Source organism: Salmo salar, chromosome ssa16, assembly GCF_905237065.1.
Source record: "Salmo salar chromosome ssa16, Ssal_v3.1, whole genome shotgun sequence".
NCBI lineage: Eukaryota > Metazoa > Chordata > Actinopteri > Salmoniformes > Salmonidae > Salmo > Salmo salar.
The window spans coordinates 44,650,688-44,673,741 of NC_059457.1; the positions used below are offsets into that span (position 1 = coordinate 44,650,688).

General features: G+C 44.4%; 2 protein-coding genes across 2 annotated transcripts; one reads left to right on the forward strand and one right to left on the reverse strand.

Moving 5' to 3' along the window:
- Positions 1 to 10: 10 nt before the first annotated feature.
- Positions 11 to 19,928, forward strand: trmt13 (tRNA methyltransferase 13 homolog). Its single transcript, XM_014149416.2, has 11 exons — positions 11 to 286; positions 14,682 to 14,731; positions 14,833 to 14,899; positions 16,273 to 16,335; positions 16,557 to 16,626; positions 16,716 to 16,822; positions 16,907 to 17,074; positions 17,199 to 17,271; positions 17,643 to 17,717; positions 17,897 to 18,320; positions 18,461 to 19,928. Exons 1-11 carry the CDS (start codon positions 152 to 154, stop codon positions 18,633 to 18,635), a joined length of 1,407 nt encoding a protein of 468 aa, XP_014004891.1. The 5' UTR covers positions 11 to 151; the 3' UTR covers positions 18,636 to 19,928.
- On the reverse strand, positions 17,298 to 22,526 carry lrrc39 (leucine rich repeat containing 39). Its single transcript, XM_014149417.2, has 8 exons — positions 21,831 to 22,526; positions 21,583 to 21,688; positions 21,279 to 21,435; positions 20,923 to 21,059; positions 20,329 to 20,474; positions 20,070 to 20,222; positions 19,639 to 19,817; positions 17,298 to 19,247 (listed from the first exon to the last, which is right to left on the reverse strand). Exons 1-8 carry the CDS (start codon positions 21,950 to 21,952, stop codon positions 19,174 to 19,176), a joined length of 1,074 nt encoding a protein of 357 aa, XP_014004892.1. The 5' UTR covers positions 21,953 to 22,526; the 3' UTR covers positions 17,298 to 19,173.
- Positions 22,527 to 23,054: the final 528 nt, after the last annotated feature.

The following is a 23,054-nucleotide window of genomic DNA, read 5'->3' on the forward strand; positions in this document are numbered from 1 at the left end:
AACGACACGCCATAGCTACTACTGGATATAAATGTGTAAAACATACTCAGTCATTGAGTTGCCGCTTCGTGAAATGTAGACCACCTGGAACGCGTCCCCATTCTATGGTACTGTAGTTTGATGACGCGGTAACTATACGGAAGTTGTAAACATGGAGCTCCCCACCGCGGACGGCCTGTCTGCACCTCTGCCTGGAAGATGTGCTTTTTACGTGGAAAAGAAAAAACGATACTGCAAAATGATAGTTGGAAGTGGAAAAGCATATTGTGGGGAACATGCTAATGCGGTAAGTAGAGCAGGACACCACCACACTGTTTGACACAACTGTCAACGTATTCCCAGCCAGGGTTAGCCCCATAAACTACCACCTGACCGTGGGGGATTGGTGTAGGCTACTGTTATGGCAACTGAAGATAGGTGACTAAACTCCACTCCATGGTGAATGAAGTTTCAGATTAACTCCACCAACGGAGTGATGCAGAGACCAGGCTAAGTGAAATTAATCTCCGACTACATCGATTCGGCCATAGACTGTAACAAAATATGGATGAAGCAAATGCCGCGTTCATGTGCCAGTCGGAACTAGGGACCTCGAAAATGTTAGACGCAGCACGTGTATAACTACAACCAATTAGCAAGTCGGAACTTCCGAGTTTCCTAGTTCCGACTAGAACGTGAACCAGACCCCAAAAAAATATGGATGAAGCCATTACCCCATTGTTTGTTATGAGAATGCTCAGTGGCACATTTGATTATCAGGAAGTCATTTCAGCAGGTCATCATCTTACTACATGGAGGAGTTTTTGGAAACGTTGCATGTACAGTTTGAGTTACTCTAGGACAGGTTTCCCCAACTGGTGGCCCGCAGGCCGAATTTGGCATGCAGGTGGTTTTTATTTGGCCCCACAATTTTTCTAAGCATAAAAGACTGTAAAAACACCAGGAAATCAGCTCCAAGTGATTTTCATTTAGGAAATCTGTTCCCAAGTATTCACACGCATAATAGAGAGAAACGTGTTTGTATACAAATGTAAGCAAGGTTTGAAATGATCTATTTGGGGTTCTTGCAGTCAAATTGCAATTTACAAATTATTTGTAGCTATGTTCCGGCCCCGACCATCTAGTCAAGAAAAAAATCGGTCCGAGGCTGAACCTAGTTGATGATCCCTGCTCTAAGAAGTGATGTTGCAGACTAGCTCAGTGCTGCCACCGCTCATGGAGTAACTCAAGTTGAATGCTGACCAAGGTACTGCAGGCTGGCATTAGCAACAAAATTATCCTTATAACATTGTCTGTGTATGATTTTAAAGTAATTGGTTCAAATTAGGGATGCACAATATATCGGTGAACATATCGTAATCGGCCGATATAGCTAAAAATGCCAACATCGGTATCGGCCCGATGTCTAGTTTAACGCCGATGTGCAAGACCGATGTCAAAGCTGATGTGCATACCTATATTACGTCATGTACCTACGTTATGACGCCACGTAAAATGTTGCGTTACATGTGCAACACAGCATTCCTAACCTAGCCCACAACGTCTGCTGTGTGGATCGAGCAGTCAACAAGTCGAGCAGTCATTTGAAAGAGGAAGAATATTTCAGCGAGACAGCTCAAAGGTGAAATCCATTAAAGCCAAGATAATGGAATTCATTGCCCTTGACAATCAACTGTTCTCTGTCGTGGGTGATGTTGGCTTTCGCGACTGGTCGAGCACCGGTACACACTACCATGCATGCTATTTTTCAGATGTTGACCTACCGGAGTTACAAGGTAATAGCGTCACTGCTATTAGCTTCACGACATACTATGGAACGCCATTTGGGTCTTTGCGTGTCAAAAAAGACACACGTCAAATAACAATATTTGACGCATTAAATAAGATTTTAATTTGACACTTGTCAAATAACACAGTTCTATTATAGAATGTTGTGTGCTCTCAATTTGCACATGCAAGCCAAGCTCCACCACTACTATCAGTAGCACTGTCAAAGCTGTACAAAAAAGTCTGAAAACAAGCCACAAACGATGTGTTTACAATACCGCATTGGTAATAAAGCATTATTTGTTCGACCGCAACTTCTGGGGTAGCTAGCTAGCTTTACCTTGGTACCTTACGAGCACCAATACAACCACCCTGAAAACAATTACCAGTAGAAACTGCAGTCATTTTCATTATCAGTTCATGAAAATAAATAGCTAGCCAGCTACTTAACCCTGTTGCCCAAAGCTAACGTTATAAGCAGCCAACTAGCTTCATCTGGCTAGTGATGCTCCACCGGACTGGGTTATATGTTGTGAAGCTAGCCACAATAAGGATTAGGCACAATAGTGGAATTTGTGATTTGCCTTCAAAATAAAAGTACCTTTTTGAAAGTGATGCAGAAGGTTACAATTGGTGGAATCATACCATATTTAGACTAGATAATATTAAACAAGATTGGAATGTGAAGCAATGAAGTGGGTATCCGTCTACTCGGTGACACCCACAGAACACAACTGGGAAGAGTTTACGCAAATATTAGCATTGTAGCTCTTATCACAGAACTGTGACTGTGAAATCACCTCCCCAGTCAGCCAATTGTGTATTGACATTCATATTGCACTGTACAGCTTTACCTAAGGATTGGGGATCAATGAAATGTGGTATCAGTTTACTCAATACCCAATATATGTTTTCCCAAAGTCCACCTCAAAGTTATCAGACTCCAAAACATCCACGCAGTATTGTTTTTCCTCTGGAATACTGTTCAATACACATAGGTTGACAATAAATGTAGCTCAATTCAGTTGTTTCAGAGTCCCGCAATAAGTGCTACGACACTAATGTTCTCTGGGTGTCACTGAGTAGATACCTATGGATTGTGGATCAATGACATGGGGTAAGGCTGTACAGTGAAATAAGTATGCCCCCAATGCAATTATAAAGTATAATACATCCAGTGTGATTTCAACAGATTTGTCAAATTAACAAATTATTGTCTTTTGACTTTATATAACATTCCAACCTTGTTTTGCAGGATTTATTCAATTATAGCATAATTCTACTATTTGTATTAATTTGCATCACTGTCAATGACATATTTTATTTTGAAGGCTAACCGCAAAGTCCACTACTGTGGCTAATTCCTATTGTGGCTAGCTCCACATAGATTGGTCCGACCACAATTAATCAAATAAGAATTGTCTTATAAATTAGGGTTATTTTAAATCATGACACCTAGCTATATAGTTACAGTTGTAGTCGGAAGTTTACATACACTTAGGTTGGAGTCATTAAAACTTGTTTTTCAAACACTCCACAAATTTCTTGTTAACAAACTATAGTTTTTGCAAGTCGGTTAGGACATCTACTTTGAGCATGACATGTAATTTTTCCAACAATTGTTTACAGACAGATTATTTCACTTATATTTCACTGTATCACAATTCCAGTGGGTCAGAAGTTTACATACACCAAGTTGAATGTGCCTTTAAACAGCTTGGAAAATTCCAGAAAATTATGTCATGGCTTTAGAAGCTTCTGATAGGCTATTTGACATAATTTGAGTCAATTGGAGGTGTACCTGTGGATGTATTTCAAGGCCTACCTTCAAACTTGGTGCCTCTTTGCTTGACATCATGGGAAAATGAAAAGAAATCAGGCAAGACCTCAGAAAAAAAATTGTAGACCTCCACAAGTCTGATTCATCCTTGGGAGCAATTTCCAAATGCCTGAAGGTACCACGTTTATCTGTACAAACAAAAGCACGCAAGTATAAACACCATGGGACCACGCAGCCGTCATACCGCTCAGGATACCGCTCATGTTCTGTCTCCTAGAGATTAACGTACTTTGGTGCGAAAAGTGCAAATCAATCCCAGAACAACAGCAAAGGACCATGTGAAGATGCTGGAGGAAACGGGTACAAAAGTATCTATATCCACAGTAAAACGAGTCCTAAATCGACATAACCTGAAAGGCCGCTCAGCAAGGAAGAAGCCACTGCTCTTAAACCGCCATAAAAAAGCCAGACTATGGTTTTCAACTGCACATGGGGACAAAGATCATACTTTTTGGAGAAATGTCCTCTGGTCTGATGAAACAAAAATAGAACTGTTTGGTCATAATGGCCATCGTTATGTTTGGAGGAAAAAGGTGGGAGGCTTGCAAGCCAAAGAACACCATCCCAACCGTGAAGCACGGGGGTGCTTTGCTGCAGGAGGGACTGGTGCACTTCACAAAATAAATGGCATCATGAGGAGAGAAAATTATGTGGATATATTGAAGCAACATTTCAAGACATCAGTCAGGAAGTTGAAGCTTGGTCGCAAATGGGTCTTCCAAATGGACAATGACCCCAAGCATACTTCCAAAGTTGTGGCAAAATGGCTTAAGGACAACAAAGTCAAGGTATTGGAGTGTCCATCACAAAGCCATGACCTCAATCCTATGGAAAATTTGTGGGCAGAACTGAAAAAGCGTGTGCGAGCAAGGAGGCCTACAAACCTGACTCAGTTACTACAGCTCTGTCAGGAGGAATGGGCCAAAATTCACCCAACTGATTGTGGGAAGCTTGTGGAAGGCTACCTGAAACGTTTGACCCAAGTTAAACAATTTAAAGGAAATGCTACCAAACACTCAATTAGTCTATGTAAACTTCTGACCCACTGGGAATGTGATGAAAGAAATAAAAGCTGAAATAAATCAATCATTCTCTCTACTATTATTCTGACATTTCACATTCTTAAAATAAAAGTGGTGATCCTAACTGACCTTAAAACAGGGAATTTTTACTTGGATTAAATGTCAGGAATTGTGAAAAACTAAGTTTAAATTTATTTGGCTCAGGTGTATGTAAACTTCAGACTTCAACTGTAGCTAGCTAACTATAGCTACTGAAAAAGATTGTCGGTTTGCTATGTTTTTGGGGAAGAACATTGTTTGCATCCATGAGCTAGTTAGCTTTTTTTACGACCAGCATTCATAGCATACGTATCGATGAATCGTTGTGACATATGAAGTACGAGTTATAGTGTAATCAATATGTAATAACTGCGTAAAAAATTCATGAACGAGTTCAATTATTTTGTGTCGTGCAGTCATATTCAGGTCCTGATTGGTCAACAAGCTTATTTGACACGTCAAATAGTGTTACTTGAAAAAAATAGTTTGACGTGTATCTTTTTTGACACGCAAAGACCAAAGGGCGTTCCATAGAAGTCCTGGTTGAAAATGAACAACGAAACAAGTAAGTGAAATAAACAGGTTTTGATTATGTTTTACTGGTAATGGGGACATACGTCAATGCCAACAAAATAACTTTTTGGTGTGTGTGTAACCTTTATTTAACTAGACAAGTCAGTTAACCTGTCTGGGCTAGGGGGCAGTATTTTCACGGCCGGATGAAAAACGTACCCAATTTAAACAGGTTACTACTCTAAAAATACCATAAAGATAGATTTTAAACAGCGTTTGACATGCTTCTAAATACGGTAATGGAACATTTTGACTTTGTCTCTGGTTCCGCGCTCACACGTTATGCCTTTGGATAAGTGATCTGTACGCACGAACAAAACTGAGGTATTTGTACATAAATATGGATTATTTCGAACAAAAATATTTCTTGTGGAAGTAGAAGTCCTGGGAGTGCATTCTGACGAAGATCAGCAAAGGTAAGAGAATATTTCTAATACTTATTCTGAGTTTAGGTTGCCCCGAACTTGGCGGGTGTCTGAATAGCTCGCCGTGATGGCTGAGCTATGTACTCAGAATATTGAAAAATGTGCTTTCTCCGTAAAGCTATTTTAAAATCTGACACAGCGGTTGCATCCAGGAGTAGTCCATCTATAATTCTTTAAAAAATTGTTATATTTTGTCAACGTTTATGATGAGTATTTTTGTAAATTGATGTGCACATTCACCGGACGTTTTGGTGGGAATACATTTTCTGAACATCACGCGCCAATGTAAAATGCTGTTTTTGGATATAAATATGAACTTTATCGAACAAAACATACATGTATTGTGCAACATAATGTCCTAGGAGTGTCATTTGATGACGATCGTCAAAGGTTAGTGCTTCATTTAGCTGTGTTTTGGGTTTTATTGACACGTCCTTGCTTGGAAAATGGATGGCTGTGTGATTATTTTTGTCTATGTACTCTCCTAACATAATCTGTTTTGCTTTCGCTGTAAAGACTTTTTGAAATCGGACAATGTGGTTACATCAAGGAGAAGTGGATCTTTAAAAGGGTGTAAAATAGTTGTATGTTTGAGAAAGTTGAATTATGACATTTTGCTGTTTTTGAATTTGCCGCCCTGATATTTCACTGGCTGTGTCCCGCAGGTGGGACGCTAGCGTCCCACGTAGCCCATAGAAGTTAAAAACAAATTCTTATTTACAATGAAGGCCAAACCCGGACGACGCTAGGCCAATTGTGTGCCGCCCTATGGGACCCCCAATCACGGCCCGATGTGATACAGCCTGGATTCTAACCAGGGACTGTAGTGACACCTCTTGTACTGAGATGCAGTGCCTTAGACCGCTGCGTCCGTGTGTGTGTGTTAACTATTTAACTGTACTAGAATGCTTAAAAGGCAGCTAAAATGTTAAATATCGGTTATCGGTGTCTGTTTATTGGTTCCGGCCCAAAATGTCATATCAGTGCATCACTAGTTCAAATACAAAAATCTAGTGAAATAGAAGCAATGATTGTGTTCTGATTTTCTTTTTTATATATATCCATGAATATTGACCACGAAGATTGCCATTTCCTCATTCACTATAATGGGGGAATCCTGTTATCTGGAAACAATGCCTGCGTGTCAAGTGTCAGTGTGCAGCGGTTAGGACGGAGTCAGGCGCAGGACACAGAACTGAGTAAAAGACGTATTTTACTCAAAAAGAAACAACAACAATTTCCACGCAGGGAAAAACACACCAGCTCACAGAAGTCTTGAACACTAAACAAAGAACTAACACGCACAAAACCATGTGGGAACCAGAGTGTTAAATAGGGAATAAATTATAACTTAATGGGAACCAGGTGTGTACAATCAAGACAAGACAAAAATTGAAAAAAGAAACGTAGATCGGTGGCAGCTAGAAAGCCGGTGACGTCGACCACCAAACGCCACCCAAACAAGGAGAGGCACCAACTTCGGCGGAAGTCGTGACATTACACCCCCCCCCCCTTGACGCGCGTCGACACCGGCCTCGGGGATGACCCGGAGGACGAGGCGCAGGACGTTCCGGGTGGAGACGGTGAAATTCCTGCAGTAAGGAATGGTCCAGGATGTCCTCCACCGGCACCCAGCATCTCTCCTCTGGACCGTACCCCTCCCACTCCACGAGGTACTGAAGGCCCCTCGCCCGACGCCTTTAGTCCATGATAGCTCACACAGTATACGCCGGGGCCCCCTCGATGTCCAGAGGGGGCGGAGGAACCTCCCGCACCTCAGACTGCTGGAGCGGATCAGCCACCACCGGCCTGAGGAGAGACACATGGAACGAGGGGTTAATACGGTAATCAGGGGGAGCTGTAACCTATAACATACCTCGTTCAGTCTCCTCAGGACTTTAAATGACCCCACAAACCGCGGACCCAGCTTCCGGCAGGGCAGGCGAAGGGGCAGGTTTCGGGTCGAGAGCCAGACCTGGTCACCGGGGTCTCACTGCGGTGGCGGTCGGCGCTCGCCTTCTGTCGCCGGATGGCCCGTTGCAGGCGCACATGGGCAGCGTCCCATGTCTCCTCCGATCGCCGAAACCATTCATCCACCGCAGGTGCCTCGATCTGGCTCTGATGCCACGGTACCAGGACCGACTGATAACCTAGTACACACTGAAACGGAGACAGGTTAGTGGAGGAGTGGCGGAGGGAGTTTTGGGCCATCTCTGCCCAAGGGATGAAAGCCGCCCACTCCCCCAGACGGTTCTGGCAATAGGACCACAGAAACCTACCCACATCCTGGTTAACTCTGCCCATTACTCTCGGGGTGAAACCCTGAGGTCTGGGGGTCTCGGTCAGCCTGACATTCCATGAACGCCCTCCAGACCCTCGATGTGAACTGGGGACCCCGATCAGACACTATCCTCAGGCACCCCGTAGTTCCGTAAGACGTGAGTAAACAGGGCCTCCGCAGTCTGTAGGGCCGTAGGGAGACCGGGCAAAGGAAGGAGACAGGAGGCAGGACTAAGAAAACCGATCCACAACGACCAGAATTGTGGTGTTTCCCTGTGACGGAGGAAGATCCGTCACAAAATCCAATAGGTGTGACCACGGCCGTTGTGGAATGGGTAGGGGTTGTAATTTCCCTCTGGGCAGGTGTCTAGGTGCCTTGCACTGGGCGCACAACGAGCAGGAGGAAACATAAACTCTCACGTCCTTAACTAAAGTGGGCCACCAGTACGTCCCACTAAGACAGCGCACTGTCCGACCGATGCCAGGATGATCAGAGGAGGGTGACGTGTGGGCCCAACCGATCAATCGATCGCGTACATCATTTGGAACGTACAGACGCCCAACTGGACACTGGGTGGGAGTGGGCTCCGTACGTAACGCCCGCTCGATGTCCACGTCAACCTCCCATACCACCGGTGCCACCAGGCAAGAAGCCGGAAGTATGGGAGTGGGACCCATGGACCGCTCCTCTGTGTCATACATCCGGGACAGTGCGTCTGCCTTAGCGTTCTGGGAACCTGGTCTGTAGGGTAGGGTGAAAACAAAACGGGTGAAAAACACAGCCCACCTTGCCTGGCGAGGTTTCAGTCTCCTCGCCGCCCGGATGTACTCCAGATTGCGGTGGTCAGTCCAAATGAGGAAAGGGTGTTTAACCTCCTCAAGCCAATGCCTCCACGCCTTCAGAGCCTTGACAACAGCCAACAGCTCCCGGTACCCCACGTCATAGTTTCGCTCCGCAGGGCTGAGCTTCTTCGAAAAGAAAGCACAGGGGCGGAGCTTTGGTGGCGTACCCGAGCACTGAGACAGCACAGCTCTTATCCCAGCCTCGGATGCGTCCACCTCTACTATGAATGCTAAGGAGGGATCAGGATGAGCCAGCATGGGAGCCGAGGTAAACAGAGCCTTCAGGTGACCAAAAGCCCTGTCCGCCCCAGCTGACCACTGCAGTCGCACCGGTCCCCCCTTCAGCAAGGAGGTTATGGGAGCCGCTACCTGACCAAAGCCCCGGATAAACCTCCAGAAGTAGTTGGCAAACCCTAAGAACCGCTGCACCTCCTTTACCGTGGTTGGAGTCGGCCAATTACGCACGGCTGAAATGTGGTCATTCTCCATCTCCACCCCTGACGCGGACAGGCGGTACCCTAGGAAGGAGACGAACTGTTGGAAGAACAGACATTCCTCAGCCTTGAGTACACGTCATGCTCCAACAGTCGACCAAGCACCTTGCGCACCAGGGACACATGCTCGGTGCGTGTAGCGGAGTATATTAGAATGTCATCTATATACAGGACTACACCCTGCCTGTGCAGGTCCCTGAAAATCTCGTCTACAATGGATTGGAAGACTGATGGAGCATTCATCAACCCGTACGGCATGACGAGGTACTCATAGTGCCCAGAGGTGGTACTAAATGCCGTCTTCCACTCATCCCCCTCCCGGATACGCACCAGGTTGTAAGCGCTCCTGAGATGCAATTTGGTGAAGAAGCGCGCCCCCTGCAGTGACTCTGTCACACTGGCTATGAGAGGCAGCGGGTAACTGTACTTCACCATGATCTGATTTATACCTCGATCGTCAATGCACGGGCGTAAACCTCCTTCCTTCTCCACAAAAAAGAAACTCGAGGAGGCAGGTGAAGTGGAAGGCCGAATGTATCCCTGTCCCAGAGATTCGGAGACATATGTTTCCATAGCCGCCGTCTCCTCCTGTGACAGAGGATACACTTGACTCCTGGGAAGTGCTGCATCTACCAGGAGATTTATCGCACAATCATTTTAGATATTTACATTTACATCATTTAGCAGACGCTCTTATCCAGAGCGACTTACAATCCCCCCGTCTTTTTACAGAAGGCGAGAGCCAAATCGGCATATTCGGGGGGGATGTGCATGGTGGAGACCTGGTTTGGACTCTCCACCGTAGTTGAACCTATGGAAACACCTACACACCTCCCTAAGCACTGACGTGACCATCCCTTGAGAGCCCTCTGTTGCCACGAAATAGTGGGGTCATGAGAGGCCAACCAGGGAAGCCCCAACACCACAGGAAACGCAGGAGAATCGATCAGGAAGAGACTAATTCTCTCATGACCCTCTTGCGTTATCATACATAGTGTAGCTGTGACCTCCCTAATCAGGCCCGACCCTAAAGGACGACTATCTAAGGCATGTACAGTGAGGGAAAAAAGTATTTGATCCCCTGCTGATTTTGTACGTTTGCCCACTGACAAAGAAATTATCAGTCTATAATTTTAATGGTAGGTTTATTTGAACAGTGAGAGACAGAATAACAACAAAAAAATCCAGAAAAACGCATGTCAAAAATGTTATAAATTGATTTGCATTTTAATGAGGGAAATAAGTATTTGACCCCTCTGCAAAACATGACTTAAGTACTTGGTGGCAAAACCCTTGTTGCCATCACAGAGGTCAAACGTTTCTTGTAGTTGGCCACCAGGTTTGCACACATCTCAGGAGGGATTTTGTCCCACTCCTCTTTGCAGATCTTCTCCAAGTCATTAAGGTTTCGAGGCTGACGTTTGGCAACTCGAACCTTCAGCTCCCTCCACAGATTTTCTATGGGATTAAGGTCTGGAGACTGACTAGGCCACTCCAGGACCTTAATGTGCTTCTTCTTGAGCCACTCCTTTGTTGCCTTGGCCGTGTGTTTTGGGTCATTGTCATGCTGGAAAACCCATCCACGACCCATTTTCAATGCCCTGGCTGAGGGAAGGAGGTTCTCACCCAAGATTTGACGGTACATGGCCCTGTCCATTGTCCCTTTGATGCGGTGAAGTTGTCCTGTCCCGTTAGTAGAAAAACACCCCCTTAGCATAATGTTTCCGCCTCCATGTTTGACGGTGGGGATGGTGTTCTTGGGGTCATAGGCAGCATTCCTCCTCCTCCAAACACGGCGAGTTGAGTTGATGCCAAAGAGCTCCATTTTGGTCTCATCTAACCACAACACTTTCACCCAGTTGTCCTCTGAATCATTCAGATGTTCATTGGCAAACTTCAGACGGGCATGTATATGTGCTTTCTTGAGCAGGGGGACCTTGCGGGCGCTGCAGGATTTCAGTCCTTCACGGCGTAGTGTGTTACCAATTGTTTTCTTGGTGACTATGGTCCCAGCTGCCTTGAGATCATTGACAAGATCCTCCCGTGTAGTACTGGGCTGATTCCTCACCATTCTCATGATCATTGCAACTCCACGAGGTGAGATCTTGCATGGAGCCCCAGGCCGAGGGAGATTGACAGTTTTTTTTTGTTTCTTCCATTTGCGAATAATCGCACCAACTGTTGTCACCTTCTCACCAAGCTGCTTGGCGATGGTCTTGTAGCCCATTCCAGCCTTGTCTAGGTCTACAATCTTGTCCCTGACATCCTTGGAGAGCTCTTTGGTCTTGGCCATGGTGGAGAGTTTGGAATTTGATTGATTGTTTCTGTGGACAGGTGTCTTTTATACATGTAACAAATTGAGATTAGGAGCACTCCCTTTAAGAGTGTGCTCCTAATCTCAGCTCGTTACCTGTATAAAAGACACCTGGGAGCCAGAAATCTTTCTGATTGAGAGGGGGTCAAATACTCATTTCCCTCATTAAAATGCAAATCAATTTATAACATTTTTGACATGCGTTTTTCTGGATTTTTTTGTTATTCTGTCTCTCACTGTTCAAATAAACCTACCATTAAAATTATAGACTGATCCTTTCTTTGTCAGTGGGCAAACGTACAAAATCAGCAGGGGATCAAATACTTTTTCCCTCACTGTAATGGGAAGGGCACATCAACAGGAACAATAGGGATCCCTAATCTAAGTGCAAATGAACAGTCAATAAAGTTCCCAGCTGCGCCTGAATCTACTAGCGCCTTATGCTGGGAATGCAGGGAAAACTCAGGAAATTCTATACATACACACGTGTGCAACAGGGAGCTCTGGATGAGTCGGGTGCCTACTCACCTGGGATGATCCACCAGTGCCCTGCCTGCTGCCTCGACTCCCTGGGGAACCTCCCCAGCACCGACCAGCAGTGTGCTCTCTGCGGCCACAGGTGGTGCAGGAAACGCCCCTCCTCCCCTCCGGTCACCCTTAGGGCAGCACCTCCGAGCTCCATAGGTGTAGGATCGGAGGTGCTGCGGGATGGAATGGACGGACCCCGATCCGGACGTCCGCCGGTGGCTAACGGGTTATCCAGCCGGATGGATAAATCCACCAGCTGATCGAGGGTAAGGGTGGTGTCCCTGCATGCCAGCTCCCGACGAACGTCCTCACCTAGACTACACCGGTAATGGTCGATCAGGGCCCTCTCATTCCATCCCGCTCTGGCAGCCAGGGTCCTGAAGTCCAGTGTGAAGTCCTGTGCGCTCCTCATCCCCTGTCTGAGATGGAACAAGCGTTCCCCCGCCGCTCTCCCCTCAGGTGGATGATCGAAGACCGCCCGGAAGCGGCGGGTGAAATCCTCATAGCAGACCAATGCTGCGTCTATTCCTCCCCATTCGGCGTTGGCCCACTCAAGCGCTTTCCCCGACAAACAGGAGATGAGGGCGGACACGCTCTCGTGTCCCGAGGGAGCCGGGTGGACGGTCGCCAGGTAGAGCTCCAACTGGAGCAGGAACCCCTGGCACCCAGCAGCCGTCCCATCATATGCCCTCGGGAGCGAGAGCCGAATCCCACTGGGTCCAGGTGACGGAGGGGTGGACAGCGTTGTGGGTTGGGGTGAAGTTGATGGGGGTGTGGGAAAACCTCTCTCCCATCGCTCCATGGTGTGCAGCACGCGATCCATGGCTGTGCCAAGATTTTGGAGCATCGTCGCGTGCTGCTGGACGGGCTCCTCCACTGGTAACGGAGGACTGGGTGCACCTGCTGACTCCATATTAGGTGCGTATTTCTGTCTGGTGTCAGTGTGCAGCGGGTAGGACGGAGTCGAGCGCAGGACACAGAACTGAGTAAAAGACGTACTTTACTCGAAAAGAAACAACAATTTCCACGCAGGGAAAAACACACCAGCTCACAGAAGTCTTGAACACTAAACAAAGAACAAACACTCACAAAACCATGATCAGTGATCAGCTAGAAAGCCAGTGATGTCGAACGCTGCAGGAACAAGGAGAGGCACCAACTTCGGCGGAAGTCATGACACTGCGGTACCGCGGTCGGCCTTCAACCTGAAATCCTCAATGCGAGGTGGCAGTCGTTTCTCCCTGGATTCGTCCAAGGTCAATACTTAAAAAAAGATTACATTCTGAAACACTTACCTTGTACCTATGTTTATCCTCTGGTTCCGTGGCTTTCTTTGTTAGCAGAAATCCATACTTTTTCAATAAACGTTAATCAGATACAACCACAACTGTTTCCTTGTTGAGATTCAATTGGCACATGTGCATTTGCACTGAGTTGCCATCTTAGAGCAACAGCAATGAACAAACAGTCAGTTGTATTTGATTAACGTTTATTAGAAAATGATCTATTTCAGCAAACAAAGAAAGGAACGCAACTACAGAGAACAAAAATAGGTACACGGTAAGCGTTTAAGTTTTGACATTGGACGAATCGATGAAGTCTGAGCTGAATTCCATAAAGCTGATAATGTTGATCAGACACTTCCAGCTCCATGGAGTGGAATTTAGTCAGCTACTGTGGTTGATGTTTACAATACAAGGAACAGCTAGCTAACTCATGAGATGGCAACAGTAAGCAGGTTTCCATCTCACCTTTTTTAATGCGAGTACAGTACCTTTTTTTATGACCGGCCTGATGGAAATGGGAAAAATGTTGAGCTTTCCAAATGTCGACAAAACAAAATAGGCTAGACAAGGTATCTTTGTCTGTAAAATTAATTATGCGAGAAATGTTGGTGGAAACGCCTTTATTCGCAAATATTGATATAATAACATATCAAAGTAAACTTGGAGTCACGTGATGACGTGTGGTCCTCCTACAACTCGTCAGGAAAGCATGCTGTTTATTAGGATACAGATGAAATAAGTTATGATGACCTTAACAGGGTGGTGAAAGTGCAAGGTGATGAGCTTGATGCTCCTTTCTATTAAATATCCAGGGTTTCAGGTGACATGATCATCGATACTAGGCTGCCATTTGACAAATAAAAATAATCTTGCTCTTTTGTCCATAATAATCCCCTGATATAGGCTATAGATGCGCTCTAGCTAACAGCGGGCAATACTGTATCTGCATTCTTTTGGCTAGAGCCAATCTTTATAACAAACATTTATGTGAGAAAACCATCAGTAGAGTTGAAAATGCGATGGAAACCCATTCAACTTTGAGTTTTTATTCGGTACATGGGAATTTAACTGCAAAAGGTATTTTTATGTGCATGACGTCGTCACGCAGCGCCTTTTCTTTGTACATTTGATGGAACATCAACATCTCATATGTTTTTATGCAGATTTTAGAATATGCACATGAAAATCTGTCGCCAATTGGATGAAAACCTAGCTAGTGGGAGTGATTATAAGTTTCATATGGCAACTTCTTCTCTTGTGCTGTGTTTAGGAAAAGGACTGTGAGAAAAAAAGAATACCATGTCCTCTGGATCCAAAACAGTGAGTTGGTACATGGGAGAGACAAAATCCAGAATTTTAAAAAGGTAAATTGTACAATTTCAGGAGAATCTCTAAATCTATGATTTCTTCTGTCTTTGTAGCACTGTATTCGAAGACCTTTTAGCAAAACATCTGAAGAAGTGCAACTCCAGAGAGAAACCCAAACCTGTAAGTTGAATATACACTGACCAAAAATATAAACGCAACATGTAAAGTGTTGGTTTCATGAGCTGAAATAAAAGATCCCAGAAATTTTTCCAAAGTACAAAAAGCTTATTTCTCTCAAATTTTGTGCACAAATCCGCTAGTGAGCATTTCTCCTTTGCCAAGATAATCCATCCACCTGACAGGTGTGGCATATCAAGTAGCTGATTAAACGGCATAATCATTACACAGGTGCACCTTGTGCTGAGGGCAAAAGGCCACTCTAAAACATGCAGTTTTGTCACACAACACAATGCCACAGATGTCTCAGGTTTTGAGGTAGGGTGTAATTGGCATGCTGACTGCAGGAATGTCCACCAGAGCTGTTGCCAGAGAGTGTCATGTTTATTTCCCTACCATAAGCTGCCTCCAACGTTGTTTTAGAGAATTTGTCAGTACGTCCAACCGGCCTCATAACCATAACCACGCCAGCCCAAGACCTCCACATCCGGCTTCTTCACTTGAAGGATTTTCTGAGATGAATTTCTGGACAATTTGTCAGAAACCATCTCAGGGAATCTCATCTGCGTGCTCGTTGTTCGCACCAGAGTTTTGACATGACTCGAGTTTGATGTCGTAAACGCTTTTAGTAGGCAAATGCTTACCTTCGATGGCACACGGATGAATCCCAGTTTCAACTGTACCGGGCAGATGGCGTCGTGTGAGCGAGCGGTTTGCTGATGTCGGTGTTGTGAACAGAGTGTCCCATGTTGGCGGTGAGGTTATGGTATGGGCAGGCATAAGCTACGGACAACGAACACAATTGCATTTTATCGATAGCAATTTGAATGCACAGATACCGTGACGAGATCCTGAGGCCCATTGTCGCGCCATTCATCAGCTGCCATCACCTCATGTTTCAGCTTGAAAATGTCGCAAGGATCTGTACACATTTCATGGAAGATAAATGTCCCAGCTCTTCCATGGCCTGCATACTTACCAGACATGTCACCCATTGAGCATGTTTGGGATGCTCTGGATCAACGTGTACGACAGCGTGTTCCAGTTCCCACCAATATCCAGCAACTTCACACAGCCATTGAAGAGGAGTGGGACAACATTCCACAGGCCACAATCAACAGCCTGACCAACTCTATGCAAAGAAGATATGTCGCGCTGCGTGAGGTAAATGGTGGTCACACTAGATACTGACTGGTTTTCTGATCCATAACCCACTTTTTTTAAAGGTATCTGTGACCAAAAGATGCATATCTGTATTCCCCATTTGTTCAGTGTAATTATGAGAATACATACCCAGGTATCTCAAATACATTGGCCTAAATATCCCTTCTATCTGCCTAAAATTATGAATCTTTCTTTCTCCTATGCAAATGTAGCTGTTCTATGTGCAAGATATTAATGCTGGACCAGCCATTGTTGAGGACACCCCCAAAGATGAGGTAATGTCAAAGACGCATACACATTGACATGAAAGGGAATTCTCAACATTTTGCTAGTGTTGGAAGCTTAGCTGATTTCAGCATTTAGTCACTAAAGTGACATTATTTACTAGAAACTGGGTGTATGTCTTATGAGCAGAACCTTAGAAAGATGCTGACATGACCTACAATAGAGACACACCATGATTAAGGCCATACTTACATGATTCACTTTTATTTAGGTACCTTTATCAGATCGCAGCAAAGCAGAGTTGAACCTGCTCATAAAAAAACTGAAGACTGCCGTCAAAGGTAAGCAATACCTAACAGCATTCACTGACATGCTTAACATGATTAATCCAATGTGGTGTTTAATGTATGAGCCCCCAATGTTTCTGCAGGGTTCAAATGCAAACATGAAGAAAATATACAATCTCACCCTGCTCTCCATGAAGCTTTGAATGATCCAAAGAATGGGGACTCTGCGTTCAAACACCTGAAGCAACAGGTACTTTAATCTCACATGATTTGCATTTATTTATATACATTATCTTTCAATATAAATTAATGTATGATTTGCCTGTTTTAAAAGGCGTCCCTTTTAGGAAACATGGAGGATTTGCACCTGCTTGGACCTAACAGGTGTTTTGTTGAGTTTGGTGCAGGGAAAGGCAAGCTTTCCCACTGGATCCATGTCGCTCTGAAAGCCCATGACGACATCCATTTCCTGCTTGTGGAAAGATCAAGCGCTCGTTTTAAAGTATAACACCACCTGTTAAGCTATGTTTTATCTTTCAAACCGTTTATACATAAAGTGATTTATTTGGCTGTGCACACATCTTCACTGTTAGGTAATTGTCCCCCCAATTCATTATCTCATTCAGGTAGATGGCAAACACCAAAATTCTGATACCAAATTTGAAAGACTACAAGTGGATATTCAGCACCTTGATTTGCGTAAGTAACTAAATTTAAAAGCCACATTTAATTTGAATAATATTTATTCACATAAAACAGTCAATCAGTTATCATGTAAGACGTCATCACATACAGGCACCCTACCCTGTTAGTGTTTTCTGGAGGTGAAGTGGATTATACTTTTCAACACAGTGAAAGAGATGCCACACCCTCTAAAAATGTACGTGATGAGATCACCCTTCAAACACAAGTGGGCACTGACAAATTGCCTGGGAAGCACACTTATATATTATGAAGATTAGAAGGATTTGTACAGCCAAGTACAGAGTTGATTTAAGAATTGAACAAAGCACTAGCAGGCACGATGAGTTGAGCTTTTCTGAAACCTTTTCCTGTTATTTGCCTTTTAGGTAAAGTTCCTCTCCTCCAAGAAAAGGGACTTCCAGTGGTTGGAGTGGGCAAACACTTGTGTGGCGCAGCAACAGGTAAGACCAGGCACTACATCTGAGTACTAGGTCTCACCAGGGGGGTAAGATCTTGTACTGGAATCTTGAATGGTGTTGAATTTTGAAAGGCATCATAGAAGTGGTTCCAAAAAGAATAGTTATTGATTAATGCGTCTTTGATTCACTCCTTGCTCACTAACCTCCACCGCACTGAATAGACCTTGCTCTTCAATGCCTACTGGGCAACCCGGAGGCTGCGCCCCATGGGATCGAAGATCAGCCACCCAGCAAGCGTTCAAAGCTCCAGCAGCAGCCTGGAGAGTCTACAGGACCGGAGCTACAGCCCATTCCCAGGGCGGCAGGGGAGACTGCTGCTGGCCAGGAGCTGAGGGTAGGTGGGGTGGCCATCGCCTTGTGCTGCCACCACCGCTGTGACTGGAGGCATTATGTAGGCAAGGAGTTCTTCAAGGAGAAAGGACTAGGTGCCTCTGAGTTCGCTGCCTTCCTGCGCATGTCAAGTTGGGCGACCTGTGGCTCGAGACAAGCAAGACAGACCTCTCCACCACAAGGTCAAACTGACCAAACGTTTGAGGAAGAGGAGCACGAGGCGACAGAAGAGGCTGAACTAGACAGCTTGGAAGGGTGAGTATTGCCGTTGAGCTGTAGACATAAATTGCACCCATGTCGCATAGTCATTGTAACATAGACTGAAGACCTGTCATCACATTGTGTCCAACATAAACCTCAATTGCTTCATCTTTTATTTTCTTCTGTACTATTAGAGTGTTGAATGCTGAGGACCGTGAACACATAGGACGCCTGTGCAAGCTGCTGATTGACCAGGGCAGGGTTCACTTCCTGCAGCAAAAGGGATTTGACTCCCGCCTACTCTACTACACCAGCTCAGACGTTTCTCTAGAAAACGTGTTGCTAACTGCACTTCCCGCCTCGCGGTGAAAATAAATTCCATTGACAGTGCAACATGCGCGGTGCACGGACAGCACAACTCTCTATTTTGAGCAGTGCTATTTATCTTGATACTTTTCCCTTTTTTTTTAAGCCAAGAAAGCAAGCAACCTGTTTGCAGTTACAGAAAACAGACTGTTAACAGAAGAAAACAGATTGGCAACAGAAGAAAACAGACTGGCAACAGAAGAAAACAGACTGGCAACAGAAGAAAACAGACTGGCAACAGAAGAAAACAGACTGTTAACAGGGCAAAAAGCTCAGGACATAGCAGACAAGACTATGGTTGGAGTCAATTCCATTTAAAGTGTAGTCAATTAATTTTTGTAAATTATTTTAAAAATGTCCAGGAAATTTAAGTGGATTTGACCCCAATGTTGGACAAGTTAGATTTCCCAAAAAGATGAAGAAATGCTCAGAAGGACATGCTTGACAAGACCAGGCCGTCACCACACGGAGGACGAGACGCTGTCCACAACGGACAAGGCAGGAACCGACAGAGGCCAACATGAATGACTGCTACAGTAGGTCACAATGACGGTGCAGATTCTGCCACAGCTTCAAGGATCACATTTAGTTCTGAGGTGTAGTTTGACTCAGGTGCTGAAACAGACATTTCAAAAGGACAGTGTCATTAAAGAGCAATTCCGGGGGGGGGTCTACAAAAATGCAAATACCTTTTGGCATGATTTGTTCCAGGAACAATTAGTAATATCCCTCATAAATATTCATAGTAGTCAGCAAATGACAACGTGTCTTGGAAGCTAGCTAGTGAGTCAAACTGCACTAGATGGCACCGTTCGCTTTGATACAGAACGTAACGTTAGCTGGATGAGTTGAGGACTTTTCTCACCTCTTGGACTGTGAGTGGTAACGTTAGCATGTTTTTCTGCGTGCATTTAACTGGAATAAACGTTTCAATAAGATGTCAGCTTACCCTGCTATTAGTCAACAGATCACCATACAGTTCAAGTACATATTTGTTGGTACATACGATTTACACGATGCATATTTAGCATGGCGTTAACTCTTTTCCGTGCCTCCTGGCAGTAGACGCGCATGAAATCTCGGCCAAACATCTCTCTGTCATCCTCTTCCTCATCCTCAGATTTCTTCGGGGCAGCAGGCAGCTCCACTTCATATGTTAGAGGGTTGTCTCTGAAATTCACAAACCTGCAAGTATAGCGAACATGATGAATGAAGATTAATTTGTTTTGATATAAAATACATTGGTGGAAATCTTTTGCTAGTTTTAATATGAATATAAAGCATTTGTAAATACAATTAATGACTCCTGGCTTACATATTTGTTTACCCGCTTTTATTAGGTTAATTGTTGCCGATCTGGGCCAATACATTTGTTTGTCTACAGTCCACTCATCCCCAAAACAACCAATAGCTCCCACCCCTAGACATGGCTCTCACCTGAGGTTGTTCATATCCTCCATCATTGAGGGAATGTCATGTAGCTTATTGTTGCTAAGCACCAGCGTGTCCAGGCTTCGCATGTAACAGATGTTGTCAGGCAGGAACTCCAGTTCATTCCTCTGCAGCCACATAGTATGCAGCTTCTCCATTCTGGACAGAGCAAGCACATATGTATGTCGTTTTTTTTCTTTCTCGTGTATTTCTATCAATATGCTGTGCTTGGATATATGGTTATGGTAGATGTGTGTAAGCCTACCTGTGGATGTCATGTGGTAAGCTCTGCAGCCGATTTCCACCCATATCCAACCATTCCAGGGCAGGCAGACTCACCACACTCTCTGGGATCTCGGTGAACTGGTTCATGGAGAGATCCAAGTGGCAAAGCTTCTTCAGGTTGCCAATCTGAGGACAACAGAACGGGAAATTAGCACAGTGAGGGACACGCACATAAATCATCATGTACCTAGAAGGTTCCATTAAAGGAATATAAAAAAATAAAAAAACACTACTTCATATTCATCATCTCCAGCACCACCCCAACATCAACATATGTGAAAATGGCGCGTTTCTATGTTTTGTAGTAAAAAATATTGAGAAAGATGAGCGTTTCCAATGACATCAACAAATTAGTAGGCAATGCCCACTCACAATTGGTCAAAATCACACGATGCACACCAATGATGTCATTGGAAACACTTCAATTCCTATATCCTTTTTATTACAAAACATAAAAAAGCACAATTTTCACATATGTTGATGGTGGGGTGGTGCTGGAGAGGATGAATATGAAGTTGAAAAATGGTTTAGTTTCCCTTTAACATTAAACCAACAATCATGCCATGTTGGGTACCTCTGAAGGCAGCTCGTCAAGGTCCCTGTTCATTGCCAGCTCCAGTTTCTCCAGGTTCTCACAACAGCCCAGTTCTTCTGGAACACTTTGCACTCTATTGTAGCTCACCAGCAGCTCCCTTAGCCTGGTCAGTTTACCTAGAGAGAGAAAGCTACACAGTAGGCCATGTGTTCTGACATGAAGCACAAGTCATCATCCACTGGGCACAGACGACAATTCAATTTCTATTCCATGTTGGTTCAACATACTTTCAATGAAATTACGTGGACACTTCGTGATTCAACCAGTGTGTGCCCAGTGGGCAGCGCCTGTGATACATTCATTGAGGGCATGTTACATGCAACTGGTTTACTGACCAATCTCTTTTGGGATCTCTGTGATGGCATTTCGGGACAGGTCAAGAACAAGCAGATTCTCAAAGCTGGAAATGAAGCGGGGGATTGTCTGTAGTCCAACCCTGTGAAGCTGCCACTCCATGAGCTGAGGAAAGTGAACCAAGGCTCGAGGCAAAGTCTGTCAAAGAAGAGTAGTCAACATAAAAAAAGGGTTATCTGGTGGTATGCTTGTCAATTTTCCCCAAAAGTAGAATTTGTCATCAAAATAGAACAGCAAGTGTTTTTACACAATCATACGACATAGAGTTAAGATGATGGAAGATACCTTCCATTCTTCTTTCTCTATCCTTAAAATGACACGTCCTTCCTCTGTCACCACCTTCTCTTTCAGCTTGGCCAATATTATCCGATCTTCCCAGTTATGTCTCACCCTTTGGTATAGATGTAGAGCAATAAGTATTAGACAGGTCCAAGTTATCTCAGTGGGTTTGGGCTCATTCACTTTCAATTAAGCCTATTGGCTTACCCATGGGTATTAAATATTCAATAAAATGATGGATAAATATCACTCACCTACCTACACCGGCCCTTTGTTCTTGTTGCTTCTGCAGATCTTGTTTTGTTTTCTTAATTCTAGTCTCCCAAAGGGACTTGATAGAGCTGACAGAGCCACTGCACACTGCCACCCCGGTCATGGTGACCCTACACCAACTGTTCAAACAGCTCCCAAAAAAGTCTAAACTCAAAACAGGACTGGAGTCTGGTTGATCACTGCTTCCCTTAATTAGATGGACAGAGCTAGACAAGGACAGATGCAGGAAATTCTCTGCTCAGATTTCTTGACTGCAGAAGGAAACTCACTCATAATGATGATTGATAACATAAGATTATGTAGCCTGTTTTTTATTAGGATCTTCATTCATCTTCCATATCAAGAGTAGATAACTCTTTCACATAATTGACAAAAATGATTAAATACATCTGTCACCCCAAATAGACTGTAAAGTTCAAGGAAGCACTAACACAATGTGCGAGTTCAAAACCGATTGGAGCACAGCTGTAGTAGTCCTGTAAGAAATTGTAAAATAGTACTTTCTAGATTGGACAAATTTGCATCAAGAAAACCCTTGTAATAAATTCCTCACAAATCTCTTCAGTGTATTCCATTGTGTTGACGGAATAGCTTCTTTGCTTTGAAAATCTTGTAAGAGTAGCAATAGACCTCGTCCCATGTCTGTCAGTGGTGTTCCTTGATGAAACGTGACCCTAGAGGAGGTCTAATTTTAGTCAGGGGTAGAACACTGAAAATAGTGTTGGTGGTCACATGCTAAACTTGGCACATGGACTTCTGTCGCCCCTGACCACACATTTTTTCAGAAAATGGTAGGACGAACAGAGTGAAATAGTTTGTGTTGGAAAACCTTCAATGTCCATGCAACATGTTTGTCCTCTGTTTAACGGGGAGTGAAATAAGAATAATTTAGGATCAGCTCTATTTGTTTCAAAATCTGAAAGATAGACTAAAAGACTGAGCAATGGTCAATGGAAAGATGGTTACATTTTAAATAGACTGTAGGCCTATGTGATCTACAGACCTTTTATTAGCCATAAAGAAATACTGGGAATTTTCAACCTGTACTTCTGTCCCATGCTTTACTTTCAGGTTTGGTAACAACTGTTCATTTCCTATAGATCAGGGCAGTCAAACTCATTCCATGGAGGGCCTAGTGCAAGGTTCGGGCCAAATTTGCACCCCCCCCCCCCCCCCAAAAAAAAATAATATTTTTTTTCATTATT